Raw genomic sequence first — 16,079 nt, 5'->3', positions numbered from 1 at the left:
AGCCATAAATACTACTAGTATATCTTGTCTTTGGCATAAGTGAGTAATGGAATTGTTGATATGTAATACAGAAATCTTAATGCAACTTGATTCTTAAAATTCAGAGGACTATATAAGTTATATAAAACCTAACAGTTTATTTGCAATTTAATTCTTTTCTGATTATTTGAAATAGTCTGAAAGAGGTATATGGAACCACTCAACTTTTTGCAGGAAGAGAGGAGCCATTTGTAATATCCTATAAAATTGGAGTTGCCTAAATGCTCACAAAGCATTCCAGAATTCATTCATTGATTCCCTCTGAATTTCTACAGCACTTACTAACACTTTTGTTCATTTCTGCTTTATTGCATATATCAGGCATCATAACTTTCTTATTAATATAAATTTTAATAGCATATTACTTCCATTGGATAGGCCATAATTTACTTAATCATTCTCTTGTTGAAATGATAGATTGTTTCCCTGCATTTCATTGTAAATTATATTGATGAATGGTATGGTACTATAAGTATTTTTGATGTGATAGAAGAATTAAAATATATTGACTCTGTGACTTACATCAGGCACTGTGGGGTTTGTGCTTTCTATATGCTTTCTTATTTAATCCTCACATAATTGGGAGAGAGGAGGTGGAATACCCATCATTATACTTAACTATATTATCATGGGCTATTTATAATATCTGTCTTCAAAGAATATAATATTTTATTTTTAAATTCTCATAGTATGTTTTAGTTCCTGGAACATAGTGAGGCTCAATGGATATTTATTGAAGTTCATGTTAAAAAGCTTCCTGGGGCTGGGGAGATAGCTCAGCTGGTAGAGTGCTTGCCTTGAAAGCACAAAGCCCTGAATTCGATCCCCAGTACCGCAAAAAATAAATAAATAATAAAAAGCTTCCTAGCCTTACAAAGTTCTTTTCTTTGCTACCTTGTGTCTGGAGCCAGAGTTTAATAAATCTTTGAGGTAGGGCATCAAGAGATAGTAAACTGAATCCAGAATGTGCCCTGAAAGTTCTATTTAGACCACCTCTTTGACTATTATTATTATTGTTGTTATTGCTTTTTTTTTTTTTTGCCGTGCTGGGGATGAAACTCAACTCCACCATACTAGGTATGCACTCTATCACTGAGCTACACTGCACTGCCCATGACTTCAATTTTTACAAGTCTGTTTTTGTCATTTGTTTCTGTTGAAAGTGTGTCAAGAGAAAATTCTACTTGGATTTTTATTAATTGATACCTTGCCTACCATTGAAATAAATGTTTATTTGAAATTATAATTTGAAATTTGAGTAATTAAAAATTTTTATTTTTGTTTTACATTGTATTTTCCTTATAGCTTAGCTGTTTGTTTCAAGCCTTTTTCCTAACTTGGTTAATAAAATAATTATTTTAAACATTCCTTGGGGGAACTACTTTAAGATCTGTGGTGGGCTGGGGTTGTAGCTCAGTGGTAGAGTGCTTGCCTAGCATATGTGAGGCACTGGGTTCAATCCTCAGCACCACATGAAAATAAATAAATAAAATAAAGGTGTGTGTCCATCCGCAACTAAAAAAAAAATTTAAAAAAAATCTATATTTTTTGTAATAAAATAAATTATTTTCTAATAAATCTTGTTTTGAAAACTATTATCTGTACATCATTATTGAAATTTCACTATTTTAACCATAATTGTCTTAAAACTTTTGCTAATAACCTTAAAATTTTAATATGTTAAATATCTTTTCCCCTTTTTTAGGTATGGCTGATGGCAAGCATTGTACTTTTCCACATCTACCTGGCAAAACTTTTGTCTATAATGCTTCTGAAGATAGACTGGAGTTGTGTGTGGATGCTGCAGGACATTTCCCCATCGGTCCTGATGTTGAAGATTTAGTTAAAGAGGCTGTAAGTCAGGTTCGAGCAGAGACAACTACACGAAGTAGAGAATCAAGTCCCTCACATGGGCTATTAAAACTAGGTAGTGGTGGAGTAGTGAAAAAGAAATCTGAGCAACTTCATAATGTAACTGCCTTTCAGGGAAAAGGGCATTCTTTAGGAACTGCATCCAGTAATCCACATCTTGACCCAAGAGCTAGGGAAACTTCAGTTGTAAGAAAGCATATAGGGACAGACTTTAGTAATAGTTCCACTAAAACAGAGCCTCCTGTGTTCACAGCTGCTCCTAGTAACAGTGAGCTTATTCGAATAGCTCCAGGAGTAGTAACAATGAGAGACAGCAGGCAGCTTGATCCTGATTTGGTTGAGGCCCAGCGAAAAAAATTGCAGGAAATGGTTTCTTCTATTCAGGCTTCAATGGACAAACACTTGCGGGATCAAAGTACAGAGCAGTCACCATCTGATCTTCCTCAGAGAAAAGAAGTTGTGAGTTCTGCAAGATCTGGGAGTCTTCAAACTGGCTTGTCTGAATCTTTTTCTTTAACTGGTGGCACTGAAAATTTGAATACAGAAACAACTGATAGCTGTGTGGCAGATGCACTGGGAGCAGCATTTGTCACAAGGTCAAAAGCACAAAAGGGAAGTTCCGTGGAGGAACCTGAAGAGATGGATAGTCAAGATGCTGAGATGACTAACACAACTGAGCCAATGGATCACTCTTGATTTAATTAGAGGCTAATAAAGGCAGAATGTTTATTGTGAATATGTAATATTTGTTGGCTGGGCCACATAACTTGATTAGTCATTAAAAATCTTGTACGTATATAATTCAAAGATTATATCTTGTTATTCAGTGCATGATAGCAAATGTGTGATTGGCAATAGCTTTTAATATACTGCTGCCCAGGCTGGCTCTGAATTCTTATAAACTAGTTATTAGATCTGCTGAGTTTATTTCATATATGTGGTTCATTGGAAGTTTTTTGTAATTTTAATTCTATGAAAGTCTTAATGTTTCAAACATGAAAATCTCTTGCTAAATATGTTTGATTTGTAAAAAGACCAAAACTAGGGAGGAAATCAGATTTTGCTAATGTTGATGCCATCAAGATAACCATCCTACATACATATATTAGAGTGTCAAAAGATTTGTGTAAATTTGAAGGTTATTTGAGCTAAATTGTCTCAAGATTTATAAATGATTTATTAGTGGTATTCTGACATTTCCATGAACGTCAACACATTCATAGAGATAGCTAATTCTTAGAAAAATATCTTGAGAATAGAGTGTAATACAATATTTTGCTGATTTGAGCAGAGTTGGGGGAAAATAACTGTTATAGAATGATAAAGTCAATGTGATTAATTTAGTTGCTGTCTGAGCCAACACAGCCAACTGTGTGCTCTGTTGATAATATGTTACCATTATTTTTTTGAATTCTGGCCTGGTCAAGTGTCACCTAATTTTTTTAAAACTCTTGCAGGAAAGTTGATCACAAATTGTGTTAGAAGATTTAAAAATAATGGTAGCAGTAGTTAATTTCTAATTTTCAGAGTATGTCAGATTCACAGAGAATTTATAAATAAGAATTTATCTTTATGAATGAGTTACATTGTTCTACAATTTTGATCAGTGGTATTTAAGTCTGTATATACTAAGTGTCTTTGAGCCCCTTTGAACCAAAAATCTTTCCTTTATTTCTTAAAAGAGTTCATAAGATTTTCTTTATTTGTTGGCTTCAGTTTGGTTTGGATGCAGATTTTATTGCAACATACCCTGATGTTCAACTGAGCATTTGCTTAAATAGTGAGTTCATTAAATATTTAGCGCCAGTTTCCTAAAGAAGCAGCTTTCATGCTTATTCCTTAAAAACAAAGAGTGTTTATCCTGAGATTGGTGTTGCACTATTTTATTCTATTCTGCAAATCTGTATTCTGAAATGTACATTTCAATTCATCTTCTTCCTCTGTTCACTGACATTAAGTTGAATTTGAATGGATGAAAGACAAAATGTATGTTAATACAATCTCTTAGAGCATTCAAAGCCTGGCTGTCTCTGTTTGAACATGTAACAGATGCAGAACTATTTGTAATTCTAAGAAAATGTACAAAAGAAAGTATATTATCAGGTATGTAAAAATCTCTATCTACTGATTAATAAGGATATAGACAGTACTTTAACTTTTTTTTTTTTTCCAGATAAGGGAGGTTTTAGTCTTCTTTCTATGAAAGTATCTCTAACTGAATCTACATATTAAAGTTACTGTTCATTTTGAATTAGTAAAGAAAGAATCTAGACATTTTACAAGTGTATGTGAGCAAGATATATGTGTGTGTGTGTGTGTGTGTGTGTGTGTGTGTGTGTGTGTGTTTGGGTTTTCAATCACAGTATCACTTGGTTTTCTTTGCAATATTTTATCTCCATTCTTCCACTTCTAAATTTACTTTGTACATCAGAATAGCAGGAAAATTTAAGAAATTTTATATTGTACACTAATTTTTCTTAAAGTAAGTGAGCCACCAAATAATATTTAACATTTAGCATAGATAGCCTCTATATTAAACTAAAAATTACAAATGTCAGATCACTAACCACTAAAATTATTTTTGACTTTGCAGCCACTGAAACATTTTTTAGTTCTTTTTTTCTTTTTTCTTTTGGATTTAAGTACAGGAAAACTGAGCAAAAAATGTGCTGCTTCCAAATAAATTATATAATCACCTTTCCATAACAAACATTTTCTTCATTGGTGGCTTGATATTTTTTAATTATTAACTGCCAAATGGATTTCAAAGTATTAAAGTAAAAATGTCAATTTTATCTCCCTATTATAAATTTAAATTTAGTGTAAATTATAACACACACAGATGGTAGAAGATGGACTTAATCTCTGACAATATTCTGTTTTCTCTAGCAACAGCAAGGCTTTTAGGAAGCTCCTTAGGTATGATTGATATAGCAACAATTTTGGTTCCCCCTTGGTAAGGAATAAAAGGCTTGATTCTGAGAAGTGATCAAATTTCTTGAAATTATTTTAAATCAGCTGAATATTTGAGTAGGAGTAATTAATGGTTTTTAGTAAGTGGGCCAAGTATCCTCACAATTTTGAGAACAGGGTTTAAGTTTTTAAATATCACTTTTATATTTGGTCATATGACTATAGAATGATTACTTTTTAGTACTACCGTTTGTGATATTGCTGAATCTTTGAGTCCAAGCTAGAGATTTCAAATCAATTAAAATATATTTTAGTTTTAGATGTAACATAATCATAATTCAGTCCAACAATTCAGTTCTATATGCAGTGTTTGAATAACATTGAAATAGTATTGTAAATTTTTTTCTTCAGTAATCCATTCTATAGTTAATCATACCAACTTTGAGGTGACAAACCAAAGTCCAGGTAGAGTCGAAGGTAATTTGAGTCTAGAATACTGGTAATGAGAAAATAATTAAAATTGAAGCAACGACACAGCCAAATATGAAATAGAATGTAATTAACTCCAAGCAACTAAAGAACAAACATATGGTCCATTCCCTCCCCAGGTTTTTTTTTTTTTTTTTTTTTTTTCTGGTGGTGCTGGGGATTGAACCTAGGACCTTCCCATGCTAAGCAAGTGCTCTGTCACTGAGCTACATCCCCAACTACTCCCCTCCCTCTTTTTAAGTTTTTTTTTTTGTTTGCTTTTGAAACAGTCTCTTGCTAAGTTGCACAGGCTGGTTTTGAACTTGGAATCATCCTGCTTCAGCCTTCCAGGTAGCTGGGAATACATGCATGTACTACCATGCTCGGCTATTGCTGGTATTTTAAAATTTTAATTTAATTTTTTCTATACTGGAGATTGAAACTAGAGCCTCACATATGCTAGGTAAGCATTCTAACACTGAGCTACGCCCTCCCCCATTTCAGGTATTTTATTAGAAAATGTTAGAATAGATGCCAGAGAAATTTAGCAAATGCTATTGACTGAAATTTACTGTATAGCTTCCTATGAGTTGTAGTTTGGTTTTTATAGTCAAGTCTACTTGCAATTAAGATCACAATCTGAAATGCAGCTGTTTCTCAACCACGGGTCCTAATTTGCCTTTATTTAAGTATCAAATTCATTGGAGAGAGCAGTATTTTTTGAATATGGTCTCTTACCTCAGGGAAGATCACTTGCTAGCAACTCACTACTATTAATAGATTTTTGAGAATTACACTGATTTATCACGTTAGCTACTAAATGCAAAATTTGTAACAGTAATATTTTATGTAGTTATCTACTAATACTGCCTCCTAGTGAACATTTCTCTAAATATTTAGACCACTAATAACTAACCTTTAGTTATTATATAACCTTTAGGTGTAAACCTGTAACTTATATCATCAGTTACCCTTTCACTGGTCAGTATAGTGATAATATCATAAAAGTGTTTTTCAGAATATCAATACAGTTTTGTTCTCATTTTTGAACAGTAATTTTAATTAGCCCATACTTAAAATACTGCAGGGCAGATTTTGAGAGTTTCATGGTTCTCAAAGCAAGGTTTCCATCTTAAGATTTTTCATAAAAGAAAAAGCCTTTGCAAACTGCTTTCAATTCCACTCAGTATGAATTTAAAGTGACCTTTAATAATAATAATAGATACTAAGTAAGTTGGGTACACATGTCCTATTTTTTAAAGTTATCATAATTTAACAAAATTGTACAACCTCAAGACTTCACAAATAATTTTTCAAACCACAATTACTCATGAAAACACCATAGCAAAATGTATATTTAAGAATTAAAATAACAGGGAAGAATCATCACCAATGTTAATTGCAGGTTCTACCATTCTTGATAATTCTGTGGGATGCTAAGTGTTTCAATTCATATTTAATGATACTTAAATCGTGGGAATTTAAACGTTTGTTCCAAAATAGCAGAAATTGTAAAAAAAAAAAAATTGTGAATTATTGGAGAAAATGCCATTACTTGTATATCTGACATTTAAATTTTTAAATTATGGAGTCTACATGCTTTTGTAGTATAATATTAATACAATGATTATTCTCTTGTAAAAGAAAAGGAAAACTAGTAAAGAAAAAAGTTATAGTTGATATTATCTGCTTGTGAGTATCAATTACTTAGTATTTTAAAGTATTGCATACTTTTTTTTAGATTGCAGAAATCCCTTCCTGAGCCTTTATGCCTGTGGTAGAGCAATAAAAGACTGAAAAGGTTATCAATATTTTCAGGTTTATTTGAATTTGAAGAATTAGTGCTAAGAACTGGAGAGTCTTTCTTTTTGGAGGGAAATGCTATTTAGAATATGTAAAAATAAGCAGTAATGGTGTAAATATTTAGAAAAAAATAGCAAGTGCTTTAACTGCTCAGTAAAATAGTATAGTTGTTATGCTTAAGGCACTAGCTGTTACCCATTACTTTCTAATTTTGTGATTGCTGTATATATTATATTTGAGTAATGAATAATTGGTTATAGTGTATTATAACAGTATATAGTGTTCTACAGCACACCTCACTGTACAGTATTTGAAGTTTTCTTTTATATCGATAATAAAACTGTAAGTTAATAATACTGATTTCCCCCTCAACTTCTCCACATTAGGTTTTTAAAGTAATACCTTTTTCCTAAGTTTCCTGGAATTATACCTTAAAATTATAATGCATGAGCAAATAGTTGAGTTTTATAAAGGAATTCTTAAGTATGTTATAGGTTTTTTTTAAACTTCTTCAAATGAGTTATAATCCCCTTAATGCAGATTTCAAAACTAGATGAAATTGACCCATTAGAAAAGAGTAAGCAAAATTTCTTTAGACAGTGGGGTCATGTAATGCTTACTGAATACTTAAAGATACGTTCTCATAAAGAGAACTTGGTATTGTGTGTGTGTGTTTGTGTGTGTGTGTTTAAAAGATACTGGTCAGTGATAATGAGGGAATGATGGGAAATATAGAAAATTGTACTAAACTAATTTGTATAGTTTAGCAATCAACACTCATATTTACTTTTTAGTATGTATGTTTAATATTCATTTTATTAGAGTAGATCATTTAACTCAAAATATAGCCTCAGATGCCAGATTTCCCAGGTCCAAATCTTGGCACACCATCTACTGTGTGACCTCTGTGCTTCAGTTTTCCTCTCTCAGAGAATGATAATGACAACTACTCCTAGAGTTCTCGTGAGGATTAAATGAGTTAAGACATATCGGATGATTAAAAACAGTGCCTGACACATAGTAAACACTCAAATATTTGCTGTTATTGTCATATGTTAAAGTAATGTGGTGGAGTTCAGTTGACATTCAAGTAGGATAAATCCTCACATGTAGGGCTCATGTTATATAGCTTCTGTTACATCTAAAATTTAATTTGTGGTATGTCATTAATGGACTAAAAACTGGATGTTTGTACAGATATTTATATGAGGGCTTTTTGACCTCATGCAAAACTGAGACTCTGGAGGAGTGACAGTCTGTGCTGTGTACTTGAGTCAAGCTGTGGAATTTTCAACGCCTCCATATCTGCTGTAACCTTGTGGTTTCACAATTGTTACCATTGTGTTCTGCTGACAATGTCATCATGGTCTCTCTTCTTGAGGGTCGTGCTGATAGAACAGGTAACATGGGTGTGAGCCCCAAGTAAATAATCATAATCTTTGCTTTATGCTGTGGCTATATTTGTCCCAGTCTTGGACTTGAGGTCTTGTGCATGCATAGCATTGGTCACTGACCATCAAGGTAGAGCTCTCAAAAACTCTTCAATGAATAAAAGATAAACATCCTACTATGACAGTTCATTATGAATTTTATTTTTATTGAATGGCTCTTTCAGATTCCAGTAACTGCAATTCTGACTGAATAATTGTTTCAAATAATTAAAAGTGTATATAGAAAAGTTGAAGTCTTTAATTGGTTTTTCTAAACTATATGTGGTACACTGAGGTGAAAAACATGCAGGCTTTTCAAATTCGTCCTCTCATTGGAATTAAATCTGTCTGGTCTACTTGTCATACCACATAGTTCCCAAATGAAGACAAATTGTGTGAGAATCTGGGGGCATCATTCTTGTTTGTTGGTTCCATATATACAAAGAAATTATGGTATTATGAGTTATTTTTATATTTGATTTATGGAATCAGCATATTACGTAGTTTATACTTGGATCATACATTCATTCAAAACAAGTACTGATCAAAAGCCAAGCTTTTCTAGGAACGGGGAAACAGTTCTACATGAGATAAATAAGAGCATATACCCCAATGATGGAGTGAAACAAAAACCACACAATAGCTTCTAGTGACCCCTTTACCTATATCTTGGCAATAGGCTAATATTTAACACAGTAATTAACTCTAAAAATGACCCTTTGTAGCTACCATCACTCTCTTCATCTTTCAGGGGAAAAGCTTATATTGATTAGTTTACAAGTCCTGGGGTTAGTAGATGAAAGCTGGTTTTCAAATCCAGATGTTTATATCTCCACAGTCTCTGCTTTTAACCTCAATGCATACTTAATAATTTAGCAAAGAAGTAAAATATGGTGGTCATGTCTTCACAAAATTTGTTGTTAAATATAGCTTGTTTTTAGGTATACCAACCTGGTTTGAACTCCTTTCAGGGAACAATCCCTTTTTGAACCCCAAACCTCTCCCCCAAATCCCTTCCTTGGGTTTATTTTCCTGCCTCCAAATTTGGAGATGCTTTCAGAGAAGGTTTAAGAACTTCTTAGTTGACTAATATGGATAAATATTTGAGAATCAGTGGTTAGATAAAAAGCCCAATTGCCTCACTTTAATGATGTAGACTATTAAGTGGGTCTGTTGCTTTGGCAGGAGGATTCCCTGAAGGCGATGTTTCTTAACATATAATTTATAGACCATATGCATCTCTCCTAGAAAATTGTGGAATCTACATATGCCAGGTACTTTGCTAAGCATAAGTAATAAGTTGGTTCCTGCCTCCATTATGCTTATGTTTATGGTGAGGGATATTTAAACAATTAAGTGCACAGAGAAGGAAAGTACTGGGTGGCGAGGGATAACTTTATGGGAGAATTAACCTGACTTGCTAGTGATGAGGGAATGTTTCCTGAGAGGTGATTGAGACCTAAAAAATTAACAGGACAGTTAAAAATCAAATTGGCGTCTGGTGTGGTGGCACATGCCTGTAATCCCACAGCTGGGGAGGCTGAGGCAGGAGGGATCACAAGTTCAAAGTCAGTCTCAGCAACTTAGCAAGGCTCTAAGAAACTTAACGAGACCCTGTCTCAAAATTTAAAAAAAGGTTGGGGATGTGGCTCAGTGGTTGAGCACCTCTGGGTTCAATCTCTGGTACAAAAAAAAAGTATGATTCATCTCCAGAAAGATTTTACTTATGAGGGCAATCCATCAAGCAAAATTAAGTGAGATGCTTATGTTTGCCACAGTGTATACCCCAGTTGGTGGTGTGGCCTAGTTGAATGGATGAGAATTTGAGAAAACATCTGAAAATAGGGCTGTTAGGGAAAGAGAAAAACTGGCAGTGAGAATCTACATAGAATGTGTAAAAACAACTTCAGAAAGATGAAGTAAATTAGGTAAATTAGATGCAAAAACAAGCAAAAGAATAAAGCAAGAATCAAATTTGGACACTAAAAGAAACTAAATGGATTGAAAGGAGATCAGTGTGTTGGAGGGAGGGGGTGGTGAAGGGAGGTACTGGGGATTGAATTGGAGTGGGGTGAGTTCCATACCTTCATGACGAAGTCAGGGTGTATCCTAGTGTTGCATCTAACAAAAGAAAAAAAAAATCAGATTTGGGGTGGGAAGCCCTCAGTTTTTATTTCTTTCAAAATTACCAGGGTTATAGAAAGACTCATTTCATTTCTTTAGATTCTCATGACCCTTTACCAGTATCTGTCACCTGTTTTCCATTAAGCAGTAGTACTGCCAGAATGGCTGCTAACCAAATGTCTATCTTAAGTTGCACTTCAATATTGCTTTTCAATATAAGATTATCATTGTGTACTCTTTCTTAAGGAAAGTGATTTGACTCTAGTAAATATTACAGTTATTAATTTATTGTTGGTTCAGCAAAGCGATTAGAAAAATTAGATCAATATCTGAAAAATAAGCAATTCATAAAAACTATTCATTGAAATAGACCCTAGCTTTTTCCCATTTAAGTTGTTCTCAAAGCAGTATACATACATGATTAAAACAATAGAAAGGCAGCCAGCATCCCCACACCAATTGTTAAATCAACCATTTCTCTTTGGTGAGAAACTTAAATGTTTATAGATCTAATCTCTTGATTTATCAATATTTATCAATAAACAGTATTTTATTTCCTAATTATGAAAGATGAGGTCCCTTTCCCTATTTAGGTTATCTCTATAATGTTAAATAATATATCTAAATCTGTTTGAGTTACCAACTTTATATATTTTCTCCTGTCTCTTCAGCAAGTAAAATAAGGAAATTAGCATTTCTACTCATCCAAATATCCCTTCCCATTGTACTTCCTTAATTTTATCATCTTTACTACTTACAACTTTCACATCATCAAGATTTATGGTATTCAGAATATGTTCTTGAAACCATATTGCTTTTTTAAAAAAATCTGTGGTTTGATTAAACTAATAACCAGCTAGGTTATTATATCAGATGTTGAAATAGCTTTTTTCTGGGATATCAACTAGAAGTTAGAGCTTTCCCAAGGAAAAGACTGTAATTTAATTAGAGATGCTTGCTTTTGCCTGGGAATAAATGGCATCAGCAGTTATTCCACAAGAAGAATGTAGAAATCTATTATGGAGGCGATTAATTAGCACAGTTGTCACATAGACATGTCAGTTATCATGTTTTATGTCCCATTATTCACTCTTGCTTTATCTTCACTTCCTAATTTGGAGTCTTAAGATCCCACTGGGAAATTCAGCTCCCACTTTTGCTGCAATCTTGTATATATGTATAGTTTTCAAGGTATGGCTTTTACCATTAATACGGCTTTTACCATTAATACGCACACACTGAGAATTGAACCCAGGGGCTTCATGCATGCTAAGTGCATACTCTCTGCCACTGAGATCTGCCCTAGTCCCAGGTATTGGTATGTTTTACACATTAGTATGTTCCTGTTTCCTGTCTTCCAGATATATATTAGTAACTGAGGTCCACAGATATTCTTCTTGCTACTCTTCTCCTTAGCTGATTTGGGTTTGTTCCCTTTTATGTTTTATCGTATTAACATGAGTTTTGTTTGGAAAAGACATAATCCATGTATGTTCCATTGACCATTTTAATCAAAAGCCAAGGTCATAAATTTGTAATGAAATTGCAAGGATAATATTCAGATTTTTGTTTGTTTTGGTCTCCTGTTGGTTACTCCAGCCTTTTGCAAACCAATTACATTTTGACTTCAAAGGGAGAGTGTTATTGTTTTGCCAAAGAAGCAGCACTAAAAATATAAGTAAAACTACTCTTTTTCTTTCATTTATCCTTTTAATGTGTGAAAACAAAAGACAAAAAAAGAAGACAAAAAAGAAGTCAATTCAAAGAATTGCCTATAGGGCTGTCATTTAAGAAATGTTTGTGAGGCTACTGTCTGGGGAGACAGATTTCCTTGGGCTTCTACACAAATCTTGCTGGGTGCATCAAGTTTGCAAAATATTGGCTCCTCTTTTACCCAGGCTATTTCTAAGAGTTGTTCTGTTGCTAGTAACCTTGAGAGATGTGGTAGCATCTCACCCCAAACAAACACAAAAACAGGTTTGCTTAGTGCTTATTTAAAAAAAAAAAAACAGTGGATTTCCCAAACTCAGTTATCTCTTAACTGCATCACAAATCCACTGTGTGCATAACATTCATCTGGGCCCATCGCCTTGCCTCTTCACATTGCCCCCTGGACCTGAAGGCAAGAGAACTGATGCAAATACGCTGAAGCTCATAGTTTTGCTGTGCTGTAAATAAGAACAATCCTTTATTTCTTACCTAAGAATCTGGTGTCTTTTGTTGGCATCCATGAACCAATAACAGACTAATTTAGCTTTAAGTAGTGTAAAATCAAATCATCAATGTTCTGGAACCTCTGTCATTCTCCTTATTAGATTTAACTTTCCATGAACTTAATTTTTGTCTTTCAAAAGTTTCTGGATTCCTGAGCTCAGCTTTGATTGAATAAAATGTATGTCTTGGACAGGGATGTAGCTCAGTGGGAGTGCTTGCCTAGTATGTACAAAGACCTGTGTCTAATACTCAGTAACACAGAGGGTGGGTGGAGAGAATGCTTTATGGTTGAAAGTAACCATCAGCACCTTCTCAGATGTATTTTTTTGGATATGGAGCTCCAGAGACATGAAAGCATCTATACCTATTTTTGACTCCTTGCTAAAACTTTGTTTATGTTGTTTGGTAAAAGGGTAAGTTCTTTGAAAATAAAAATCTGAACAGTCTGATTTTTTGCTTTAGAATCTAATGATTTCTTTCCTTTTTCTTGAAATAATCTACTTTTTTTTTTTGGGGGGGGGGGCAGTGCTGGGGAGGCAAGCACTCTACCAACTGAGCTATATCCCCAGCGAAATAATCTACTTTTAAGAACTGAAATAATGGACTAGAATACTGAAAAGCTAGAGAGAGGAATTCATTGTTACTCTGTTGATTTACTGAGTAATATTACAGAAAACAAATTAATGTAAAATTGGTCCTTTTGTACATATTCATATATACTACTGAAATAGGCAGATAGCAGCATGATATAAAATTCACTTGCAGAACAGTCACCTGGTGCTATAAATAAAAATTGGAAATTCATATTTTTAGAGGAGAGAAATGTTTATTGATATTAATCATTTTCAATTATTTTACTTTAACAGCTACTGAGTACCTGTTCATGCTATACAATGGGACTACAGAGATAAATAATAACTGATAGTTCAGTAGATGTGAGAGAGTTACATAAATTATACTTAAATGTGATTAGTAGTAGCAGAAATATGTCCCAGCGATAGAAGTAGAAGAAAATGAGTAAAATGGAGTAACTCTTGGTGGTTTTTCAGAGAGGGTAACATGTGAACCTTGATGGATGAATAGAAGTCTCACAGACAAAGAAGAACATAATTGACAAAGGATAATTATGTGCAAACATACACATAGGCATGAAAAGTAAGTACATGTACAGATAATTCAAGAATATTATATGAATTGCTCCAAGTTCCCAAGTTTACTGAATTTCAATCAAGTGTTTATTCTGTTGCATTATATAGTTATAAACTCTCAAATAAAAATTTAAAGTTACTTTTGCTTTTTTTTTTTTTTAATTTAATACTTCAGCTTTTAACCTTTCTTCTTGGTCTTAAAGTAGCTCCAAGTGTAACACTTCAATCTGTTCCTAGATTGCTTTTTCTGGTTCTAAATTGTTCTTTTTTTGGTGGGGGGTGGGTACCAGGGATTGAACTGAAGGGCATTCAACCACTGAGCCACATCCCCAGCCCTATTTTTGTATTTTATTTAAAGACAGGATCTCACTGAGTTGCTTAATGCCTCGCCATTGCTGAGGATGGCTTTGAACTTGCACTCCTCCTGTCTCAGCCTCCTGAGCAGATGGGATTACAGGCATGCACCACCATTCCTGTACTAAATTGTTCTTTTTTTAACTAACGACTTTTATACGTAGAACTAGTTAAAAGAGGTTAACTTATGAAATAGTAGCAAGATCAGATTTGATCCTAGATCTCTAAACTGAGAGCCAGAATCAACTGAATATTTTTTAGGAGCAGGTGTTGCAAAGGAGTTTGACGGTTAGAAATCATGAAGGTGATATCATGGAAATCAAAGAATACAAATTTCAAATAAAAGGACAAAATGAAGTCAAATGCTGTAGAAAGTTTAGGTAAAATGAGGACTGATTTCTTTCTACAAGTATCCATTTGATTTCACAGGATTTCCATGGCATGGTGTTGGTAAAAGTCAGACTGCAAGAGGACTGAAGATTGGTTGGCTAGTGGAGTCAGGATATTCTTTGAACATGTTTGACTGAAAGGGAAGAAAGGAAGGTAGCAGACAGTTATGGGAGGAATGGATGGATGGATGAAATCAGAGAAATGATTTCAGCACTATTGGAGATGATATATCCTCTTTATAATGGTATTTTCTATTCCCTAAATATAGAAAATTTACTAATATGAAATTCAGAGATAACTTACAGTTTTTTAAAAATTGCTTTACTGCTTGCTGTGGTTTGAATATAGTTGAGTGTGTCCCCAAGAGTTCATGTGTTGGAAGTTTGGTCCTCAGTGTCATGGTGGGAGGTGGAAATCCTTGGCAGGTCCTAGTAGGAGGTCTTTAGGTCCTTGGGAACATACTCTTGGAAGAGTCTGTGAGACTCCAGCCTCTCTGACTTCCTGGTTTGAAATATGATCTTTTCCCACACATGTCCCTGCCATTTTGATGCTCTCCATACTTTGGCCCAGGCTGGAGGCAGAAGCAGTGTCTTCCTCCTCCTGAATGATCCTGGATTTTGACTTGAACTGTGAGCTTAATAAACCTCAAGTATTTCATTGTAGTAACAGAAAATGAACAAATACAGTGTTCTAGCCATAATATATAGGAGAAACAGAAGAAATTTATAATAAAACCTCTCTCAGGCTTAACTAATCCAGCTGATGTTGAATCATTATGGACACAATTGCTACAAATATGGGCAGACACTGGTACTGTATTAGTGTCTCAAAACCTTGAGCTGTATTGTTTTCAGTGATGTGACTTTAAAAAAAATGGGGGAAATGACTCATTCTAAAATAGTATAAAGAACATTCATGCACTTGTGTTAATGTTTGAAAAGGAATTTGGGTCTGGGCTTAAATAATTATAACCAGGTGTTTCATTTATGTGACTACCTTGTTGAAAGTTGAATGAAATGTAGGATACTTTTTCCTTGTGCAGGGTTGTCTCAAACATTGCAAGAATCAGGTATTCATAGCTCTATCATACTAAATGTCAGTAACAACCTTCAATAACCATGGATTCCCCTAAAATTTCCAAATTCACAGTTCCCCTTGGGGATGTCTGCATATGCCAGGCCAATAAAGAAAGGAGACTAAAAAAAAGACAAGATATATTATTGTCCTTGATAAAGTGGAAGATGATGACATTCATAATAGAAGCAGAAAGCTTAGACATTGAGCAGCACACATATTCATATCTCTGTGGATGTCATGTTTCCCA

At 33.9% G+C, this 16,079-nt stretch overlaps 1 protein-coding gene across 1 annotated transcript in view; it reads left to right on the top strand.

Annotated features, from left to right (window-relative positions):
* The window catches only part of VCPIP1 (valosin containing protein interacting protein 1), a 29,162-nt gene extending 21,435 nt beyond the window's left edge, over positions 1-7,727 (top strand). Inside the window, exon 3 of the mRNA XM_079101741.1 lies at positions 1,745-7,727. Within this exon, the coding sequence (XP_078957867.1) occupies positions 1,745-2,607 (863 nt within the window). The 3' untranslated portion in view covers positions 2,608-7,727. The remainder of the gene's footprint in view (positions 1-1,744) is intronic.
* The last annotated feature ends 8,352 nt before the right edge of the window (positions 7,728-16,079 follow it).

The sequence above is a fragment of the Sciurus vulgaris genome (genome assembly GCF_902686455.1).
Source record: "Sciurus vulgaris genome assembly, chromosome: 1".
NCBI classification, from domain to species: Eukaryota; Metazoa; Chordata; class Mammalia; order Rodentia; family Sciuridae; genus Sciurus; species Sciurus vulgaris.
The sequence above is the reverse complement of the archived record's forward strand: the minus strand, read 5'-3'. Positions and strand labels throughout refer to the sequence as shown.